The sequence below is a fragment of the Hirundo rustica genome, chromosome 36, assembly GCF_015227805.2.
Source record: "Hirundo rustica isolate bHirRus1 chromosome 36, bHirRus1.pri.v3, whole genome shotgun sequence".
Taxonomy (NCBI): Eukaryota; Metazoa; Chordata; class Aves; order Passeriformes; family Hirundinidae; genus Hirundo; species Hirundo rustica.
Genome location: NC_053485.1, coordinates 120,920 through 141,813, shown reverse-complemented (window position 1 = coordinate 141,813; position 20,894 = coordinate 120,920). Strand labels below are relative to the sequence as shown.

Below are 20,894 nucleotides of genomic sequence, written 5' to 3'. Positions count from 1 at the left end.
CACGTCACGCCACCGTGTCCCCCCCCCGCGCCGCCCCTCGCTCGGCTCCATCTGCGGCCGCAGCCGGTGACAGCGACACATCTGGCGCGGGGGGTCCCCGAGCAGCTGGTGGGGACAGAGGGGACACGGGGAGGATGGGGACACAGAGGGCTCAGCGGCCCCCGGGGGACACACGCGCGCTGGTGACACGCGAGGACTCGAGTCCGCTCTGCCACGGGGACAGCCCTGTCCCCGGTGTCCCCTCCCGGTCCCTGGCGGGGCGGGGGATTTTTCCCTCTGCGTCCCCCCCGCAGGATGGCAGCGCCACCCCCCCGCCATGGCATCAGCCCAGCGGCGGGGGACACGGGGAGAGACTGGGACACCCCCAGAGACACTCCCGGGTCCCCTCCGCGGTCCCCAAAGCCGCGTCCCCTCTGTGCCACCCCGCGGCGCCAGGGGCGGCGGAGGCTCCGGCAGCGAAGGGGTGACAGAGGCGGTGGCGGCGGTGCCAGCGCTGGCACCGGGTGGTGACAGATGGCGGAGGGACGCGGCCGCAGCCGGAATGACAGATGAGGCTCCGCCGTCACCGTCGCTGCCATCGCCACTGTCACTGTCACTGCCATCGCCGTGTCAGTGCCAGTGTCACCCGCACCGCCATGGCACTGTCACCACCACTGCCATCACCATGGCACTGCCATCGCTGTGTCACTGTCATCGCCGGTGTCACCCGCACCGCCGTGGCAGTGCCACCGCCGCTGCCATCACCATGTCACTGCCATCACCGTGATGCTGCCAGTGTCACCCGCACCCCCATGGCACTGGCACTGTCACCACGCCACGGCACCGTCCCTGTGGCTGTCACTGACACTGTCACTGGACCTGTCATTGCCTCGCCAACGGCCATCGTCACGCCGTGGTCACCACGGCGGCCACTGCACTGTGTCACCTCCAGCACTGCCACCGCCGCTGTCACTGTCGCCTGCGGGGACGCGCGGGGGCCCCCGTGGCCCAGCGGGGTCACAGTGATGGAGGGAGAGGGGTGCAGAGGGGGTGGCGGCCACCCCATGTCCCCCCGTATGTCCCTCGTGTCCCCCTGTGTCTGTTCCCGCGTCTCCCGTGTCCTCCTGTGAGCCCCCCCCCGTGTCCCCCCGTGTCCCCGCGTGTCCCCTCGCGTCCCCCACGCCCCATCCCGACATGGGCGTGGCCTCTGGCATAATGGGCGTGTCACCTGTTGGAGTGGGCGGTCTCAACCCTCAATGGGCGTGTCCTCGACCACCTGGGCGTGTCCCCGAAGGGGCGCGGCCTCTCCGGTGGGCGTGGCCGGCGCGCGCTTCCCGCGGCAAAAGTGCGGCGGGCGCCAACTTCGGGCAAAACTTTCCCCGCGCGCCGCCGGCACCGGGACCCCCGGGACCCCCCGGCAGCCCCCGGAGCCCCGGAGCCCCCCGCCATGCCCCGCCGCGGCTGACACCGCCGCCATGTACTCCCCGTATTGCCTCACCCAGGTACGGCCGGGCCGGGGGGGCCGGGACCGGGAGGCGCCCGGTAACGGCGGCGGTGGGAGGGGGGGGCTTGGACCGGTGCCCTTTGGTGCTCGCCGCTATCGGCTGCTTCGCCCCCAAAAATGGGGTGTAATGGGTGGGGGTGCGAACCCTCCGCGGTCGTCGGTGTCTCTCCGGGGCAGCGGCGGCTACGGGGGTCGAAGTCGGTCCGGTCCGGGGCTGCCGTCCCGGAGCGGCCCCGGTGGGTTTCCCGGTACGGGAGCTCCCGTTTCTGCCTCCATGCGGAGCGGATCTGAGCCCCGGGACCCTCGGCCCGGTGCCGGCGCAGAGTCCCCCCGGGGGCGCTGGGGGTTCTGTTGCGGGACCCCGGGGACGGGGCCGCCGGTGCCACGGGGGGTTCCGCGTCCCCGGCACCGCCGGGACGGGCGGGACCCCGGCCCCGGAGCGGGGGTTGTGGCGCCGGGATCTGTCAGAGGCGCCGGGGGGCGACTTCGGGGGCTGAACGATGGTGAAACCCCGCAGGGGCACCGAGCCCGGGGGACGCCTCGTTCTGGAGGAGCTGTGGGGCGATCGCGGCGGGCCGTGGGGTCTGGGGGGGCCCGTGAGTCCCCTCTGGGGGGGGAGACGCGAGGGGAGAAGCAACACCGGGCGCTCCTCGGGGAGGGCACAACTCGGGGGGCTGCGGCAGGGGGGTCCCTCCGGGGGTCCCCCGCCCTCGCGCGCTGTCCCGGGCTGCCCTCGGTGTCCCCCCCCAGCGCGGTTTGCGGGGCGGCCCGGCCCCCCCCCCGGCTGCTGCACACCCTCCACCCCCCGGCGTTGCCCTTTTCTCCCGCTTTTCGGGGCGGTTTTGGCGGCCGGTTGCGTCTGGGCCGGCGGCCAGCGGGCGCTTCTCGCAGCTTCGGCGCCCGCCCCGCACACGCGTGTGCACGCGCCGGCGACACGCCAGCGCACACGCGTGTGCCCCCTGCCCGCACGCGCCCCCCGGACCCCCTTGCACGCGCGTGTGCGCGCCCCCGGCCTCGCGCCCGGCACACGCGCGTGCCCGCTCCCCTCGTGCCGCCCTTTTTCGCTCCGCAGCCTCTCCCCGGCGCGGTTTTGGGCCGGTGCCACCGGTGGAATTTGGGGCGCTGGGTGGCACCGGGGGCGCCGGCTGTTGTCACGGCCTGTGGGACAAGCGGGCACCGCTCGGCCTTGGCGCGGCAGCGGTGTCCTCACGGTGTCCCCTGGTGTCCCCAGGGCAGCGGGGCCGGCCTCCGTGGGGACACCTCTGGCTCTGGCTCTGGCTGCTCGCCGGGCCGTGATCCCCTGCATCTCCTCCGTGTTCCTTCGTGTCCCCTCCGTGTCTCTCAGGGTTCTCCCAGGGTCCCCCTGCGTCCCTCCCGTGTCCCTCGGGGTGCCCCCGTGTCCCCTCCCCGCCGTGCAGAGCCACCCCGTGCCCGCCCCCGGGGGACTCGGGTCACTGCCACCACCCCGGCGTCACCATTGCTGTCACCACCTGGGGACACCCCCAGCCCCGTCACCGCCCTCGGCCGCAGTGCGGGGCCGGCAGGAGCCGCGTGTGGCACAGGCGTGACACTCACACGTGTGAAAAGACACAGGTGTGACACACACACGGCAGGGCACAGGTGTGACACACGTGTGTGTGACATTCCAGTGACGAGGACAGGGCCAGCACACACGCGTGTGTCACGCCTCGGCGTTTCACGGCCGCCGCGCACACGTGGCACACGCGTGTGACGGCCTCAGGTGCGTGACACACGCATGTGCCAGGCGCGTGTGAGGCCCCGGTGCCCCCCACGCCACGGCTGATGCAATCGGGGCTGGGGGAGCCACCACCCCCCCGCCTCCTGCGGGCCGTGGCGGGTGACACGCGTGGGGGACGCCGCTGGGGGGGGACACGGGGCGCGCGTGACCCCCGGATGCGTGCGGCTTCGCCTCTCACGCCCGGCGCTGCCGCACCCCCGTGTCACTCTGCTGGGCTGAGCCCCCTCCCCGTGTCCCCCCCACCCCCGATCGCTGGCGGCATCAATAATGGAGGAGCCCTCGGCCGGGCCGGGGGGGCCCTGAATTATTGATGGGCCACAAAAAGCTTTCTTGGACGCCGCAGCACCGCGGGGCCCCCCCGGCCCGGGCTGGCACCGGGCCACGGTGGGGGGGGGCCGGGCCACGGGGTCCGCGCTGGGGAGGGAGCGGGGCCGGGGGCTGCAGGGGAAGGCCCGCGGTGCCAAACCGCATCGATCGGCCCCGCGCTCTGCGGCACCGCCTGCGGCTGCCTCCGCTCCCTCCGCCGAGCCGCCCGGGACCCCTCCGCGGCCCCCCCGTCGCGGCCCGGATGTCGGGGTCCCGGCTCGGAGCGCGGGGAAGCGGGGGGGGGCGGTGCGGATGCCCGGGTTCCCCTCGAGCCGCCCGGACGCCTGGATGCTCCACGTGGCTGCGGGCAGGGCCAGGCGGGCGCTTCCTCCGCGCCGCCCGCGCCCCCCCTCGAATGCCAGGGCCCCCCCCTCCGAGTGCCACGATCCCCCTCCAATGCCAGGCAGCCCTGCCGATGCCAGGGTGCCCCCCAAATGCCCGGGTCTCCCCTTCTCGGCTGCCTGGTCTCCTGCCAGAACCATCCGGCACGTTCTCTCTGAGGCCACCTGGACGCCAAGGTCCCCCCCGGACACCGGGGTCCCTCGTGGGCCCCCCCTCAGGCCCCGCTCGGGGGTCCAGGACACCCCTCGCTGGCTCCCACCCCCCTCGGCTGCCCTCCTCCCCCCCTCCCCACACACGGGAGGGTCTTGGCAGCGGCGTCAGGGGCCGCCGGGGGGATTTTTGGCGGCAATTCCGGCTGTTTCGGGCTGTTTTCTCTCGCGGCGAAGCCGAGGGCCGGGGGGAGCTGGCAGCGGTGCGGGAGGGCGGGCGCTGCCGGGGCGGGGGGGGGAGCTGAGGAGGGGGGGGGTGGTTGGTTGGTTTGTGTGGGTGTTTTTTTTTTTTTCCCCCCCTTTTTTTTTTTTTTTCCAACACCTATATTTTTTTTTATTTTCTCAATTTTTTTTTTTTTTTTTTTTTTTTTTGTCTTTTTTTTTTTTTCCCTCTTTTCTGTTTTTTCTGGGCTTTTCCCTCCCGATCCGGCGCCGCCCCCCCCTGCCGCCGCGCTGGCGCTTTGCCGGGCGCTCGCAGCTGCGGACGCGGCGACGTGGCTTCGCCCGAGACTGCGGCTCCAATGCGGGGCCGGCGCAGCCAATGGCAGCTCCGCGGCACCGCGGCACCGCTGCCGGACCCCGCCTCGGCACCGACCCTCGCGCCCGCCCCGGGACCCCGGCACGGCCGCCCGCCGCGGCGGCCACACGGATTCCTGGGCCTGAGCCTCCGGATCCTTCCGTGGCGGCTCTGGGCAGGGGCGGGGAGGGGTCCCAGGTGTTTGGGTGGGGTCCCAGGCGTCGGGGAGGGGACAGGGTGTCCGGGCGGTGGCACCGGAGCCGGTGGCTCTTTGTCTGTGCCGAGGCATCGGTTGGGACTGAGGTGTTCAGGCCGCTGACCCTCATCCACCTGAGGCAGCCGGACTCCCACCGAGCCCTCCCTGGCGGTCACTCAGGTGTCCAGAGAGGGCACCCAGGTGTCCGGGAGGGGTCCCAGGTGTCCCAAAGCCCTCCCTGCACCCTGCTGGGCCTGGCCACTGTGGTCCTGTGCAGCCAGCACAGAGAGATCCTGGGGCAGGGGATGCCAACCACCATCCTCAGCCACCCCACCCCAAGAAAACCTCCCCGTTGCGGCTTTGGGTTGCAAACCGCGAGGTTTGGGGCTGGGCGGGAGCCGCTGCCCAGGCCCGCTGCCGAAACGCCCAAATTTTGGTTTCTTTCCTTTGCACAGAGGGATTTAATTACTGGAGGGGGGGGAGCGTGGGGTGGGAAGGGGGAAAAGCGTTGGCTCCGAGTGCCGCGTCCGGGATTTTGGGGGCAGAAACGTCGGGTTTGGGCCATTCCGTGCTGGGGCCGCAACGGGGCTGGGGCAAGCGGCCAAATCCGGGGCCTTCCCGCGCCGGCGGCGGGGGCGGCGGAGCTACGGGGGGGAGCGGGACCCCCGGGACCCCCCCCCCGCCCCAGAGACGTCCTCGCTCGACCCTTTTTACACGAGGGTTGTTTTTGCACGAGGGTTTTTTTCGCACGAGGAGCCGCAACAGGACCCCCCCCGCCGCACGCTTCCCTCAGTGGGTTTTTTGGGGTGGAATCGCGGGGTTTTGGCGAACCCCCCCCACCCGGGGGGCTCGGCCCGCCCCCCCCTTCCGCCCGGGTCCCCGCCCCCCCCCCCCCACCGCGGGGTTTCCCCCGGTGCACGCGCGTTGCACACGCGGGGCGCGCGCGGGGCACACGCGGGGCACACTCGCCCCCCCCACCCCATCCGGGCCACGCCCCCTTCGGCCAAACCACGCCCGCGTTGCCACGCCCCCAGCGGTCCCGGCCAATGGGAGGGCCGCTCCCCCCGCGCGCTGCGCTCCCATTGGCCGCGGCCGCGCCGGTCCCGGTGCCAAAAAGGGGCCGCGGTGGCTCCGCGCGCTCCGCGCCCGCGGCGGCGGCGGCTCCGGGACCCCCCGACAGCGGCACCCCCCCAAAATACCGGGACCCCCTGCCCACACACACACACACATACACACACACACACCGGCAGCGACACCCCCACAGCCGCCCCCGCACCGGGGTCCCCCTCCGGTAGGGACCCCCCGAACCGGGATCTCCTCATCGCCCGGTAACCGGGACCCCCCGGCAGCTACTCTGTCCCGCCAGCCGGGACCCCCGCTCCTCCATCCCGCGGTAACCGGGGTCCCCGATAGCTGAGCGGTCCCCCAGCAGGGTCCGCACCCCCGGACCCGGCCCCCCCTTCCTGTAGTCCCCGTTAACCCCTTCTCCCCCACTCCGTTTGCGCCCCCCCGTCCCCGTCTGTCGCCCCCGGTTCTGCCCCGCCGGGGCCCGACTGGCAGCTGCCTACGGCCGGGATGAGCCGCCGCGATGGTACGGACGGGACGGGCCGGGCCGGGCCGGGAGCGGCGGGGCCGGGCCGGGTACCGGGGACAGGCACCGGTGGCACCGGGGACTGCGACAGCGGCCAGGGAGCGGCGAGCGGGGAGAAGCGATGGGGAGCGGAGGCGCTGGCGGTGGTGACAGGGGACGGAGGTGGCACCGGGGACTGCCGGGGACGGAGATCGGCGGCACCGGGGCTGGGGTTGGGAGCAGGGACCGGCGCAGGGGTGGGGACCGGGGCGGCCGAGCCCCTACGGCAGCGGGAATGTCACCGGGAGCCGGACGGGGCTGTGGTGACACGAGGACCGGGCTGTGGCAGTCCCTGAGACAGGGCTGTGGTGGCACCAGGGATGAGGCTGTGCTGGCACCGGGGACGGGGCTGTGGTGACACTGGGGATAAGGATGCGGTGACACCGGGAACGGGGCTTTGGTGGCTCCGGGGACCGGGCTGTGCCACTACCGAGGACACCGGGGACGGGGACGGGACTGGGACAGGCTCAACCGTCCCCGTCTCGGCCACACGGGAGCCCCACAGGACCGGGACCCGCCTCTTGCTCCCGGGAGCCACTTGGGCACCGGGAACGCGGCTCATGCCCACAGGGATGGGACTGCCGGGATCCCCCGTGGGGCTGGGACTGCCGGGGTCCCCCTTGGAGCCCCCCGTGGGGCCAGATCCCACAGCTCTGCTCCCCAGGGGATGGGGACGGGGACGGTCCCCGCGTGGGTCCGGCCGCCGCCCCAGCCCGTGCCTGTTCCCTCCCGTGCAGGATGAGTTCCACCCCTTCATCGAGGCGCTGCTGCCCCACGTCCGGGCCTTCTCCTACACCTGGTTCAACCTCCAGGCCCGCAAGCGCAAGTACTTCAAGAAGCACGAGAAGCGGATGTCCAAGGAGGAGGAGCGCGCCGTCAAGGACGAGCTGCTGGGCGAGAAGCCGGAGGTCAAGCAGAAATGGGCCTCGCGCCTCCTGGCCAAGCTGCGCAAGGACATCCGGCCCGAGTGCCGCGAGGACTTCGTGCTGTCCGTCACCGGCAAGAAGGCGCCGTGCTGCGTGCTCTCCAACCCCGACCAGAAGGGAAAGATCCGCCGCATCGACTGCCTGCGCCAGGCCGACAAGGTGTGGCGCCTGGACCTGGTGATGGTCATCCTCTTCAAGGGCGTCCCGCTGGAGAGCACCGACGGCGAGCGCCTGGCCAAGGCGCCCCAGTGCGCCAGCCCCGGCCTCTGCGTGCAGCCCCACCACATCGGCGTCACCATCAAGGAGCTTGACCTGTACCTGGCTTATTTCGTCCACACGCCAGGTGAGTGCGGCCGCCGCGGGGATGGCGCCGAGCCCCCCGAGCCGCGGCTTTGGGGACGGTGCCCGTCCCCGAAAGATACCCCGGTGCCTCACCGGGGGGGTCTACACGGCCACCCGGAGCCCCTCCCCGGGACCCCTGGCCCCACCTGGGGCGTCCCCGGCCGGCCTCGCTCGCACAAAGCCGCGCCGAGTGCCAACGCACGCGCCGCGCGCCCGGCGCCGCGTGCCAAGCCCGCGTGCCAGGGTGGGCACCGGCACGGCGCCGGGGTTGGCACCGGGATGGGCGCGGGAGCCGTGCCGGGCACCGATCTGTGCCAGGGGCGTGCAAAGCGCCCGCGCCCCTCGTGCCCGGGGGGTCCCGGTGCCGCGCACGGGGCTGGGGGGGGTCACACGCGCGTGCAAACGCTGCCGAGGTGGGGGCCACGCGTGTGCGCGTGGGGGGGACACCCCCCGTGTGTGTGTGTGTCTTTTGGGGGGACCCCAGCCCAGCCCCTCGTCCCTGCCTGTCGTTCTGGCTGTGCTGAGGGGGAATTTTGGAGCTGGATCGAGGGGTTTTGGATCACTCCTGGGCGCCTCGCTCCTTCCCGGGCGCTGGGGGCGAAGGAGCCGTTTGGGGGTGCGTATCCTGCCCCCTCCCCAAATCCCCCTCCATGCCTGCACACCAGACCCGCCGCACCCCCGGGCCTCCCCGGGCCCCCCCGCGCCCCCCAGTTCCCCCCCCCGGGCCCAGCTGCCGGGGCTCCAATCCCCCAAACGCGGCTCCCACCCGGCGCTGCCAAAATGGCCCCGGTTGGCACCGTGCCCCCGTGCGCGGCACGAGGCCCCGCCAGCAGCCCCGGCCCCCCCCCGGCAGCGCCCCCCGCGCCCCCCGCCCCCTCCCCACGCCGGGGGCCCTTTGGCTGCCGCGGGCCGGGGGGGGCTCGGTGCCAACCCCCCCTCGCGCGTAAGATGGCGGCGCTTGTTGGCACCCGAAACGCTCTGCGGCACCGCGGCCCCGCGCCGGGACCCCGGCGCTGTGGGGACCCCCCCGGCCCCGGCGCCGGGACCCCCATGCCGAGGTGTGTCACATCCCCCGCTGCCGTCACGGCCCCCCCAAGCCACCCCAACCCCCCCCGAGCTGCCCCTTGCACACGCGTGTGCCCTGGGGGGACACGTGGGGACATCAGGGTCCCCGTCCCCACGGGGGGGGTCCAGGTTCACTCTGGGGGGGTCTGACGTGGCCGTAGAGCCCGGGGGGGCGGCACGGGGACAGGGTAAGGAGGGGGCTGCAGGCAGGTCTAGGGGGGTCGGGGTGCAGTGTGGGGGTCTCTGGGGGGGCCCGGGGGGCTCCAGGTGGGCTGCGGGAGCTGCCCAGGTGCTGGGGACCCCCCCCGCGGCGTAGGGGACGCAGGTGCAAGGGGGGGGACACCCGGCGGGGGAGGGGGGCGCAGCTGCCCAGCAGCACCTGCCCCCCCCCACCGCGGGCTGGGGAGACTCGCTGGGGCTGGGGGGGCTCTGGGGCAGGGGGCGTGAGGCAGGACAGGGGGCAGAGATGTCCCCGGTGGGTCTGGGGGGGTCTGGGGGAGGATCCGCTGTGGGGGTGGGTGGTGGAGGGGGGGCCGGGGGGGGCCGGCACGCGCCCGCCACGCGCGCCCCGAGCCCCCCCCAACCCCCGCCCCGGGCGAGGTCGCGACCCCGCGCGTGCCCCACTGACCCCTGACCCCCCCGCGGGGTGACACGGCGGGGTCACCACCGGGACGGGGATTGGGGGGGGGGGGCTGTCCCCCTGCCCTTCCCCTCCGGGACAGCTTAGTCCCTTCCTGGTGGGGGGGACACACTGAGAACCCTGCGACCCCCCCCGGGGGCATTGGGGGACCCCCAGTCCCGACTTGGGGTGGGATCCCCATTCCCACGGGATGGGGGTCCCGGGGGGGTTCCCAGGTGCGGGGGGGGGGACCCAGGCGGGCAGGACCGGGGTGTGGGGGGGGGGGGGGGGGGGAAACCCAGGCGTCCGGGTGCCCCCCCCGCTCCGCACAGACAATGGGCGCTTTGTTGGCGCTGCCCGTTGGCGGGGGGCCAGCGCATTCCTGGCCCCCGGCCCGGCCCCACGGCGGCCCCCGGCCCCCCCCCGGCCCGGCCCCCTGCCAGCCCCGACCCCCCCCCGGCCCCCAGCGCCGCCTGAGCGCGCCCCCCCCATCACCTGGCCGAGGGGTGCGCGGCCACGCGGGTCCCCTCGGGGGTGCGGGGAGGGGACACCCCCACACCTGGGTGCTGCCCGGGCTCGCGCTGGGGGGGCCCGGCCGGCGGGGCCCCCCCCGGGGGGGCTGCAGGCGCTGGCGAGGTCCCGGCGGGCGCTCACCTCGAACGACCCCGCGGGAACAAGGGGCCCTTCAGCGCCGGCACCGGCGGCGGGCCCGCCCCTCCCCCGGGGCATCGCGGGGTCCCCGGGGTCGGGGGGGACACGTTGGTGGCGCGGGGGACACCCCCGTGTCCGCGCCTGACCCCCTTCGTTCGCACCCCACCCCCTCCCCTCCAGATTCCGGACAATCGGACAGCTCGAACCCCCAGGGGGACGCGGACATCAAACCACTGCCCAACGGTGAGTGTCCCCCCCGCAGTGCCCCCTGTCCCCAGTGTCCCCTCAGAGCCCCCCTGCAGCATCCCCAGGTGTCCCCCCGTGTCCCTCCTGTGTCCTCAGAGTCCCCCTGCAGTGTCCCCAAGTGTCCTTAGTGTCTTTCCTGTCCTCAGTGTCCCCCTGCTGTGTCCCCAAGGAGTTCCACCCTTGACCCCCGCCAGTGTCCCCGTGTCCCCCCCGTGTCCAGCCAGCCCCGACATCCCCCAAGTGACCCCCGATGTCCCCGTGTCCCCAGGGCACCTGACCTTCCAGGACTGCTTCGTGACGTCGGGGGTCTGGAACGTGACGGAGCTGGTGAGAGTGTCCCAGAGTAAGTGGGGACACGGCTGGGGGGGACACGGGGAGGTGACAAAGCTTGGGGTGGCGCGGGGGGACAGGGGGACACAGGAGCGGTGGGGGTGGCCCTGCGCGAGTCCCCCACGTGTCCCCTGTGTCCCCCCAGCCCCCGTGGCCACGGCGTCGGGCCCCAACTTCTCGCTGGCCGACCTGGAGAGCCCGGGGGGCTACTACAACATCAGCCCCGTCGCCCTCGGCCGCCGGCCCCTGGGGCCCCCCACCGCCAGGTACCGGCACCCCCAACCCCCTGCCACCCCCGGACCCCCATTTGGGGGGTGCTCCCCGATCCACCAGCTTGGGGGTGTTCCCCTCCCAACTTCCCGGCACCACCCCAAGCCCTTGTTCTTCCTTGCCCCCCATAAGCCCCTTGGACACCCCCAAAGACCCTGCCTGGGCCCCCATTTGGGGGTTTACCACCCACCCAGCCCCCCCCCCCCCATTTTGGGGCATTCCTTCTCAACTCCCCGGGACCCCCAGAACTCCCGAACCCCTGGGATTTGGGGGCTCCCCTTTGCATCCCGTGAGCACCTGGGACCCCCCAAGGCTCCCCCCTTGACCCCTGTGGGCTCCTGTTGGGACCCCTGGGCTCTCCCGGACTCTTTGTGGGGTGACACCCCTGACCCCGGAGGTGACACCCCTGTCCCCACAGCGGCCCGAAGCGCCCCAAGGCGCTGGACGAGGGGGACCTGGAGGGTCCCGGGGACGACGTCTTCTACCCCGGGCCGGGGCGGTCCCCAGCCCCCGGCAGCAGCCAGGGGCCCTGGGGGGGAGACGTTGACACCGGTGGGTGAGACACGGGGGGGCTTTGGGGACACGGGGGGGGACACGGGGGCGGGACACGGACAGGGCTCCTGGGGACAGGTGTGGCCGCAGGCGGGGGACGAGGGGACGTTGGGAGGGGCATTGCCAGGGGGACACCGCGGACGGGGTAACGGGGAGGCTCTGCGGGGCGCGGGGGGAGGCGCCGGGGGGGCCGCTCAGTGCCGGAGGGTCTGGGGGCACACGGGGACAAGTCGGGGGGTGGGGGGTGCGTGGGGGTGCTGGGGTCCGGCTGCCCCCCCCCGACCCCCTGGCCCCCCCAGGCCCGGCGGCGCTGAAGAAGTCGGGGAAGTTGGATTTCTGCAGCGCCCTGTCGGGGCACGGGGCCGCGCCCCGCATGGCCTTCGGCCACCACCCCCTGCCCGTCCTGGCCGGCGTCCGCCCCGGTGAGACCCCACACCCCCGGACCTCCTTCCCCCGGGCCCCCGCCCCGCCCCGTGCCCCCTGCTCGGGGTGGCCCCGGGGGGCAGCTGGGTGACCCCGGGCGGGGAAGGGGGGGGATGTCCCCGGGGCGCGGGCGGGCGGGGCGGGCGGGGGTCGGGCCGGCCCCAGGGGAGGGGTCCCCGTGGCCGCCGGGGTCCCGTGGCCGCCGGCGCTGGCGCTGAGGGTCCCTGCAGGCAGCCCGCGGGCCACGGCCTCGGCGCTGCACTTCCCGTCGGGGTCCCTCCTGCCCCAGTCGAGCCCCTACTTCGCCCACCCCACCATCCGCTACCACCACGGGCAGGACTCGCTCAAGGACTTCGTGCAGTTCGTCTGCGCCGACGGCGCCGCCCAGGGCCCCCAGGTGCGGCGGGGACGGGCGCGGGGGCGGCCCGGGGGTCGCGGGGAAGGCCCGGGGGTCGCGGGGACACGCGGGGACACCGGGACGCCCCGTCGGGGAGAGCCCCGGGGGCGGGGCCTGGCTCAGAACGAGGCGCAGGAGGCGGGGCCGCTCCCCGGATGCAAATGAGGGTGAGGTGGGGGCGCGTATGCAAATGAGGAGCCGCCGGAGGGCCAATAGATGCGCGCTATGCAAATAAGGCCGGAGGGCGGTGTCCGTATGCAAATGAAGCACAAGGGGCGGGGTCTGTATGCAAATGAGCCCAGGTGGCCGCGCTGGCTGCGGCAGGGCCGGCTGGGGGTGACGGGGACCCCCCCCCCAAAATCCGACCTGGGGACCCCCAACGTGACGGAGACGTCCCGCCTGGGGACCCCACACTTGGGGAACCCCCACCGAGGACCTCCCACCTGGGGGATCCCCACGTAGGACCTCCCACCCCCCAACCTGGGGACCACCCCCCAGGCGCACCTGTGCCAGGTGCGAGGGGCTCCCCGAACCGGCCCCTCCCTCCCGCCACGCGCCGCTGCCCCCCCGCCCCGCCCAGCCCCGGGGGTCCCGGGGGTCCCGGGTGCCCGTCACCGTGTTCTCGTTGCAGCCGTGCGGGGCGCAGGGCCGGGCCGGGGGGGCTGCGGGGGCCCCCCTGGCCCGACCCCTGCCCCTGCCCCCGCCGGAGCCCAAAGCCCCCAGCGGCCCCCCGGGCGGAGCCCCCGCCGCACCCCGTAAGTGCCCCCCTGCACCCCACCGCGCCCCACGGCACCCCACGGCACCCCACGGCACCCACTGCGCCCGCAGCCGGGCCCTGGCCGTGGGGGGCGGGGGGCAGGGGGGCCCGGCAGGGGGGCGCAGGTGTGGGGTGCAGAGAGGGGTGCAGGCAGGTGCAGGGGTGCCCAGATGTGGGGTGCGTCCGTGGGGTGCAGGGGGGCGCAGCAGAGGGGTGCAGGTGCCCAGGTGTGGGGTGCAGAGCGGTGGGGTGCAGGTGCGCAGCTGTGGGCACACCCAGGTGTGGGGTGCAGGTGCCCAGGTGTGGGGTGCAGGTGCGCAGCTGCGGGCACACCCAGGTGAGGGGTGCAGGTGCCCAGGTGTGGGGTTCACAGTGGTGGGGTGCAGGTGCCACCTGGGGACCCCAGGGCTGGTGCCAGCAGCCACCCCGGGGTGACCCAGCACTGGGTGACACCTGTGACCCAGGTGGTCTCAGGGTGCCCCTGGGGCAGGTGACAGGAGCGAGGGGGCAGCAGGTGACAGGGGCTGCCTGGGGAGGACCCCAAGGTGCCCCGGGACAGGTGACAGAGTGGCGCAGGTGACAGGGGCGCACAGGGGGTCCCTGATGTGCCCCCAGGACAGGAGACACGGGGTTCGCCAGGTGTTCCCCAGGTGTTCCCCAGGTGTTCCCCAGGTGACAAGGGCTGCCCAGAGGGTGAGGTGACAGGAGCCAGGGGGCAGCAGGTGACGGGGGTGCCCCAGGTGACAGGTGCCCCCGCCCGGCCCGGCTGCCCGTGCATCATCACCTGCATCGTCATCGCTGTCACCAGCCCGGCGCCTCATCCCTCCGCCCATTCCAGCCCGGTTCCTTCGCCATTTCCCCTCCTTTTTACCCCATTTTCTCTGCGGGGGGAGGTGCGGGGCGGGAGGGGGGGGATCCTGGACCCGGACCCACCCGCGTCCCCCTGAGGGCAGGGGACAACACCTGGATGCTCCTTCCTGCTCCATCCTCGGGGCGGGGGGGGGACACCTGGGAGGGTTTGGGGTCCCCGCAGGTAAGTACCCGGTGGGGAGTGGGGGGGTCCCACAGGGGGACTCGCCGCCGCGCGCCCGTCACGGGGGTCTCACACGGGTGCGGTGGAGCACGGTGGGGGGGCTCTCACACCTGCCCGGGCTCCGCACACCTGCGGGGGAGGGGTCGTGTGGCACCCCCGCGTGTCCCCGCGGGGCGGTGCCGGGCTGAGCCCGCTCTCCCCGCAGCATTCGCAGCGTCAGGCGCCGCCGCTGCCCCCCGCCTTGTCGGCCTCGGACCCCGCGACGGCAACTTTCTGACCCTCCCCCAGCAGCAGGTACGGCCCCCCCACCTCCCGCCACACCTGGGACCCCCCCCGGACACCTGGGACCCTCCCCTGCACACCTGGGGTCTCCCCACACAGACTTGGGTTCCTCAGTGGACACCCGAATCGTCCCCTTGGACACCTGGGGGGACACACCTGAGACACCCCCAGACACCTGAGACCCCCCCCAGCCACCCGGCACACCTGGGTGTCCGTGTTGGACCCCTGGGTGCCCCCCTGCACACCTGAGACACCCCTGCACACCTGTCCCTCCTCCCAGAGATTTGGGTCACCTCCTTCGACCCCTGAGCCCCCCCTTGCACACCTGAGCCCCCCCCAAACACACCTGGGTGCCCCCCCCGGCCGCGCCCCTGCGGTGACATCACTGCGGGGACAAAGAGGGGCGTGGCCAAGCCACCCCAGCGGGGTCGCCATTGGCCCCCCCGACGCCGTGGCACGACGCCCGATTGGCTGCCTGCCCTGTGGCGCCGAGCGCTGATTGGCTGGCGCCGGCGCGGGACCGCGGCGGGGCCGGGAGCCAATAGAACACGGGGGGGGGGGGGGGGGAGGCAGGGCTGGCAGCCAATGGGGGCTCTCGGAGGGCCAGGCAGAGCCGAGCCTGGTTGGTTGGCACCGTCAGGCAGGAGGGGGCGGAGCCAGCCTTGATTGGCTGGCACCGGCAGGGCCTTGGCAGGCTGCGGGCGCTGCGGCGGCACGGAGCAATCCCATTGGCTGAGAGCGGTGGTGCGGCGCCGCCGCAGCCAATGGCGGGGGGCTCTGGTGGGGGGCGGGGCCAAGCCAGGGGAGGGGGTTGTGCCCCCCCCATGTCCCCCCCCCCCCGGCCATGTGCCCGCCTTGAGGCCTGGGGACCCCCGGGCTGGGGGGGGCTCAGCCCCTCGGGGGGGGCCCAGGGGACCTTGGGGACCCCCCCACCCATCCTGGGGGGTCCTGGGGGTTTTCATCCCCCCCACTGCAGAGACCCCCGAGCACAGGGGGGTCCCCAAGTCCTTCTGGGGGGTCACGACAGTCTGGGGTTTGTCCCCCCACAAGTTCAAAGGAGAGGTCTCAACATTTTCCGGGGGGGTCGGGGACCCTCAAACATGGGGGTTCCGCCCCTCCCCACCCCGGGACCCCCAGCCCAGGGGGGTTCGATGTCCTGGAGGGGTCACGGGGGGTTGGGGTGGGGGGGGGTCTGTGTCTGTGCCCCCCTCCGCTGACCCCCATCTCCCCCCAGTCCTGGTTCCTCTGACGCTGCCCCCCCCGGACGAGGAGAAAACCGCCCGGAAAAAGGAGAAAATCCCGAAAAACAAAACAAAAAAACACAACAAAAACCCCACAAAAATACCACGGAGGAAAGGAGGAAAAAAAAAAAAAAAAAAGGAAAAAAAAAAAAAAAAAAAAAAAAAAAAAAGACAAAAAAACCCCAACGCAAAAAAAAAAAAAAAAAAAAAAAATCCGCAGGCCCCCCCCCCTTTCTCCCCACACCCCCCCCCTCCAAAAAAATAAAACCCCCGGCCCCCCCCGCCCCATTCTCGCCGCCGTCCGCCCCCGGGGGGGCCCCGACCCCACCCCCACGACGTGGATGAGGGTTCGGCCTCTCTGATGTGTCCCCCCCTCCCCAAAAAACCCACCCCCCCCGCGCCCCCCCGGCACACACAGGGTCACCCCGGAGGGAAACGGGGGGGGGGGAGCGCAAAGCTGAGGCGCTGGAGGGGGCGGGGGGCGTTTAAAAAACCAACCCCCCCCCCCCAAATCACGCCTCTCCTCCCCCCCAAAAAACAAAACCGCGCCCCCCCCCCGCGCACACGCGTGTGCCCCCCCCATCACCAGCACCAGCACACGCGCGGGCCGGGGGGGGCCCCCCTCGCTGCAGGCCAGCGAGCGGGGGGGCAGCGGGGGCCACCACACCCCGACCCCCCCCCGAGACACCCCCCGACCTCCCCAGGCTTTGGGGTCCCCCCCCCCCGTTTTTACCCCCCCACCCCATCCTTCAGCTCATTTTTTTAATTAAGTGCAATTACCCCCCTCCCCGCCCCCCCCCCCCCCCCCCGGGGTCAAACTCCCGCGTTTTGGGGTCAAACCCCCCCTGCTTGGGGTCAAACCCCATTCCCCCCCCCCGTTTTTGGGTCAGACCCCCCCATTTGGGGATCTCCCCTCCCCATTTTGGGGTTCCCCCCCCCCCCGAGTTTCGCTCCTATCGCCCTTTTTGGGGTCAAACCCCCCCGTTTTGCTCTTCCCCCCCCCCCAGGGTCAAATCCCCCCCCTCGGGGTCCAGCCTCCCATTTTGGGGTCAAACCCCCCCTTTTCGGGTCTCTCCCCCTCCCTGCTCTCCAAGTGCTTTTTTGGGGGAAAACCCCCAATTTTCCCTGATTTTACCCATCGGGGGCTCCCCCCCTCCCCACAATTTTTATGGTTTTTTTAATCGGTTTTGGGTAATTTCGCTCCGAATTCGCGTTCTGGGGGGGGGTCACGGGGGCTCCAATTCCCACCACCGGGAACGGGAGGGGGGGGGTCAGCCGGGGGGGGCGGGGGCGCAAATCTGGGGGCGCTTCGCTCGTTTTGGGGTTTTCTGCACCTTCGGCTGATTTCGGTGTGGGGGGGGGACGGGACGGGCCCCCCCTCCCCCCCCGGGGGTGATGTTGGGGGGGCTCAGCCCCTCCCTCCCCGGATTTTGGGGTCAGATGGACCAAAATCGCATTTGCCTTAGACCCCCCCGCGTGCCTTCCCCCCCCTCCGAGACCCCCCCCCCCAAAATGGGGACAATCATTCGGGCCCCCCCTTTTGGGCACCCCCCCCCTTTGTGACCCCTCCCCCCGGATTTTTGGGTCCCCCCCCCCCCCACGTGAAACAACACCCCCCCCACACCCCCCCCAATTTTTGGGCTCCCCCCATTTCGGGGCCCCCATTGGGGCCCCCCACCAGCAATGGGACCCCCAACATTTGGGGACCCCTCCCCACCAGCAATGAGCCCCCCCCCCCCATCCCCGGCCAATGCGACCCCTCACCCATCCCTGGGTACCCCAATTTTGGGTCCCCCCGCCCCAAAATAAAACCCTGGGGGAGGGGGGGGGCGATGCTGGGGGGGGGTCGCTCTCGGGACCCCCCCCACACCAGCGTTGCACATTTTGGGGACCCCCCCCAGGTCGCCCCTCACCCCCCACCCCTTGCACGTGGTAGTGACGTCATTTTCCAGGGGGTGGGTCGGCCCCTCCCCCCCCACTCCACTCCCCCCCCTTCCCCCCCCCCCCAAAATCGCGGGATGAGGAAAAAAAACCGCGGAAAAAAAGGGGCGGAAAAGGACAAAAAAATGGAAATAAAAGTGTCGTTACCCGCTGAGTGCGCCTGGCCCGGCCGGGGACCGGGAATTGGGGGGTCCCCAAAATGGGGGGGGGGGATCTGGGGGGGGGGGGGGGTTGGGTGGTCTGGGGGTGATTTATGGGGGCGGAGGGGGGATTTGGGAGGGATTTGTGGGGCGCAGTGTGGATATTGGGGGTACTTACGGGCTCGGGGAGGGATTTGCGGGGGGGATTTATGGGGCCTCAGGGGGTTCGGGAGAGATTTTGGGGGTCTGGGGGGATTTGGGGGGGGTCACTCCCGCCCCCCCCGGGGGCGTGTCCCTATCCCTTAATCCCGTGGCTCGAGCGGATTTGGGGAATTTGGGGGATTTCCAGATGATTCCCATTTCCCAGTTTGTCCAGTTGCCCGCCTAACCCCCTCCCAGTGCTCCCAGTAGCCCGCCCCCCCCGCTCCCAGTATTCCCAGTGCTCCCAGCAGCCCGGCCCCCCCTCTCCCAGTGCTCCCAGTACCGGCCTTCCCCTTGCTCCCAGTGCTCCCAGTGCCCTCCCCCCGCGCTCCCAGTGTCCCCTCGAGGTCAGGTGACAGCGGGGCCGGGGGGGGCGGGGGGAGGCGACCCCGCTTCCCCTTTTGGGGCCATAAAGGGCCGGAGGGGCCGGAGCGGGGGGGGGGACACGAGGGGACAGCGCGGGGACGGTGAGTGACCCCGGGGGGAGGAGCGGGACCCCCCCGGCCACCTGGGACACCCCCCTTGGGGGGGGGGGCAGGGACCCCTCCCCAGCCCGCCACGGTGGGGGGTGGGTGACACCCGGTGTGACACCCCCGTGTCCCCCCCCCCAGATGCTGGCGCTGCTGTGGCTGACCCTGGTGACAGCGGTGACACGCGGGGGGGGGCACGGGGGGGCTCTCACCTTCCTGGCGCTGGGGGACTGGGGGGGGCTCCCCGAGCCCCCCTTCGTGACCCCGCGCGAGGTGGCCACGGCCGCCGCCATGGGCCAGGCGGCCACCGAGATGGGCGGCGACTTCGTGCTGGCCCTCGGCGACAACTTCTACTACTCGGGGGTGCGGGATGAGTGGGACCCGCGCTTCCAGGTAACCCCCAAACCTCGGGGACAATTCCTCGTGTCCCCACTGCCCCCCAGTCCCGATGTCTCCCGATCCCGATGTTCCCCCCGTGTCCCCCCCCAGGACACCTTCGAGCGGGTGTTCGTGTCCCCGGGGCTCCGCGGTGTCCCCTGGTACGTGATGGCCGGGAACCACGACCACGCGGGCAATGTCACCGCGCAGCTGCGCTACAGCCACCACTCGCCACGCTGGTAGGGCCCCCGAGCGTCCCCAGGCGTCCCCAGGTGTCCCCGAGTGTCCCCAGAGCCACTGCCCCTGCTCCTGCAGCCTGTGCCTGGTGCTGGGGTGTCCCCACGGTGTCTCCAAGTCCCCTCGGGGTGTCCCCAGCCCGTCTCTAAGTCCCTGCGGGGTGTCCCCACCCCCTCTCGGCATGTCCCCGCATGTCCTTACGATGTCCCCAAACGCCTTTGCGTCCCGCAGGCGCTTCCCCCACCCCTCCTACCCCCTGTGCCTCGTGCTGGGGTGTCCCCAGGCTGTCCCCGAGCCCCCAGGGTGTCCCCAGGCTGTCCCTGAGCCCCCCAGGGTGTCCCCAGGCTGTCCCCAAGCCCCCTCAGTGCATCCTCACAGTGTCCCTGCATGTCCTGGTGTCCCCGGGCTGTCCCTAAGCCCCCCAGACTGTCCCCAGACGCCCTCAGGGTGTCCCCAGAGTGTCCCCAAGCCCCCTCAGTGCATCCCCACAGTGTCCCTGCGTGTCCCGGTGTCCCCGGGCTGTCCCCAAACCCGTCCCCGCCCATCCCCGCCGTGTCCCCGAGTGTCCCTGCCGTGTCCCCGCAGGCACTTCCCGCACCCCTACTACAGCCTGCGGCTGCACGTGCCCGGCTCCAACGCCTCAGCGCGGCTGCTGGTGCTGGACACGGTGCTGCTCTGCGGCCACACCGACGATTTCGGCCTCGGGGACGTCCCCGCGGGGCCCCGGGACGCGGCGGCGGCCGGGGCTCACCTGGCCTGGCTGCGGGCGCAGCTGGAGGCAGCGGCCGGCGACAGCTTCGTGCTGGTGGCCGGTCACTACCCGGTGTGGTCGGTGGCCAAGCACGGCCCCACGCCGTGCCTGCTGCGGCTGCTGCGGCCGCTGCTGCGGCGCCACCGCGTCACGGCCTACCTGTGCGGCCACGACCACAACCTGCAGGTGAGGGGTGCTCAGGTGTGCGGGGAACGGCCCCAGAACTCTGTCCCGCAAAACTCTGCCCCAAGGCGCGGGGGCACCACGGTGTCCTCAGGGTGCGCCTGAAGCCGGGACCCCCTAAAGCCGGTCTGGGGGTGCTCCGGGGGCGACCCCCGGGTGTGTTCCCCGCTGAGCCCCCCCTTTTCCCCGCAGTACCTGGAGGAGGGGGGCGTGGGCTACGTCCTGAGCGGCGCCGGGAATTTCATGGAGGATTCGCGGCCCCACGAGGGCTCCGTCCCCCCCGGCTCCCTCCGGTTCTTTTTCGGGAGCCCCGCCAGCCCCGGCGGCTTCGCCCACCTGCGCCTGGAGCCCAGCGCTGTCACTGTCACCTTCCTGGAGGCCACCGGGCGCGTCCTGCACCGCGTGACGCTGCCCCCCCCGCCACCTCTGACCCCCGGGGACGGCGGGGACACTGGGACCCCAACACTGGGGGACACTGGGGGCACTGGGAGCCCTTCCCCGGGGGTACTGGGGACACTTGGGGACACTGGGAGCCCTCTGAATCCCCCCAGGAGACGCTGGGGACAATCGGGACACTGGGACCACTGGTTTTGGGGACACTCCGCGATCTCTGACCCTTTGTGGGACACCGGGGATCAAACACTGACCAATGACCGTGGGGAGACCCCCATGACCCCTGACCTGGGGGACCCCCGTGACCTGGGGGACACTGAAGACACTGACCCCTGGCCTGGGGGGACACTGACGCCCGCCTGGGTTGCCCCCATGACGAATGACCCCCAATAAACCCTTTGAACGGCGCCGCCACCATTGCCGGACCCAAAAGCGCCGCGATTCGCCCCAAAACGGCGCGGGGGGGCGGAGCCTGAGCGGGGAGGTCACGCCCACCGCGGTGCTGATTGGCTGGAGCTGCACGTCAATCCAGAGGGCGGGGCAACGCGCGAGTCACGTGGGACA

At 72.4% G+C, this 20,894-nt stretch overlaps 2 protein-coding genes across 5 annotated transcripts; both read left to right on the top strand.

Annotated features, from left to right (window-relative positions):
* Window positions 1-1,273: 1,273 nt before the first annotated feature.
* On the top strand, window positions 1,274-15,753 carry NFIX (nuclear factor I X). 4 transcript variants are annotated; one of them, XM_040088795.2, is made up of 10 exons: window positions 1,274-1,481; window positions 7,240-7,771; window positions 10,286-10,348; window positions 10,620-10,694; window positions 10,827-10,947; window positions 11,370-11,503; window positions 11,803-11,925; window positions 12,157-12,323; window positions 14,319-14,407; window positions 15,630-15,753. In XM_040088795.2, exons 1-9 carry the CDS (start codon window positions 1,455-1,457, stop codon window positions 14,388-14,390), a joined length of 1,314 nt encoding a protein of 437 aa, XP_039944729.1. In that variant the 5' UTR covers window positions 1,274-1,454; the 3' UTR covers window positions 14,391-14,407; window positions 15,630-15,753. The 4 variants fall into 4 exon arrangements, with proteins under 4 accessions (XP_039944729.1, XP_039944732.1, XP_039944733.1 ...); XM_040088796.2 differs by lacking the exon at window positions 1,274-1,481 and adding an exon at window positions 6,049-6,463; XM_040088798.2 differs by lacking the exon at window positions 11,803-11,925 and having other exon boundaries at window positions 1,349-1,481.
* A 2,776-nt stretch (window positions 15,754-18,529) lies between these two features.
* Window positions 18,530-20,744, top strand: ACP5 (acid phosphatase 5, tartrate resistant). Its single transcript, XM_040088740.1, has 4 exons — window positions 18,530-18,781; window positions 18,878-19,005; window positions 19,589-19,940; window positions 20,130-20,744. The coding sequence occupies exons 1-4, from the start codon at window positions 18,530-18,532 to the stop codon at window positions 20,721-20,723; spliced, it is 1,326 nt and encodes a 441-aa protein (XP_039944674.1). The 3' UTR covers window positions 20,724-20,744.
* Window positions 20,745-20,894: the final 150 nt, after the last annotated feature.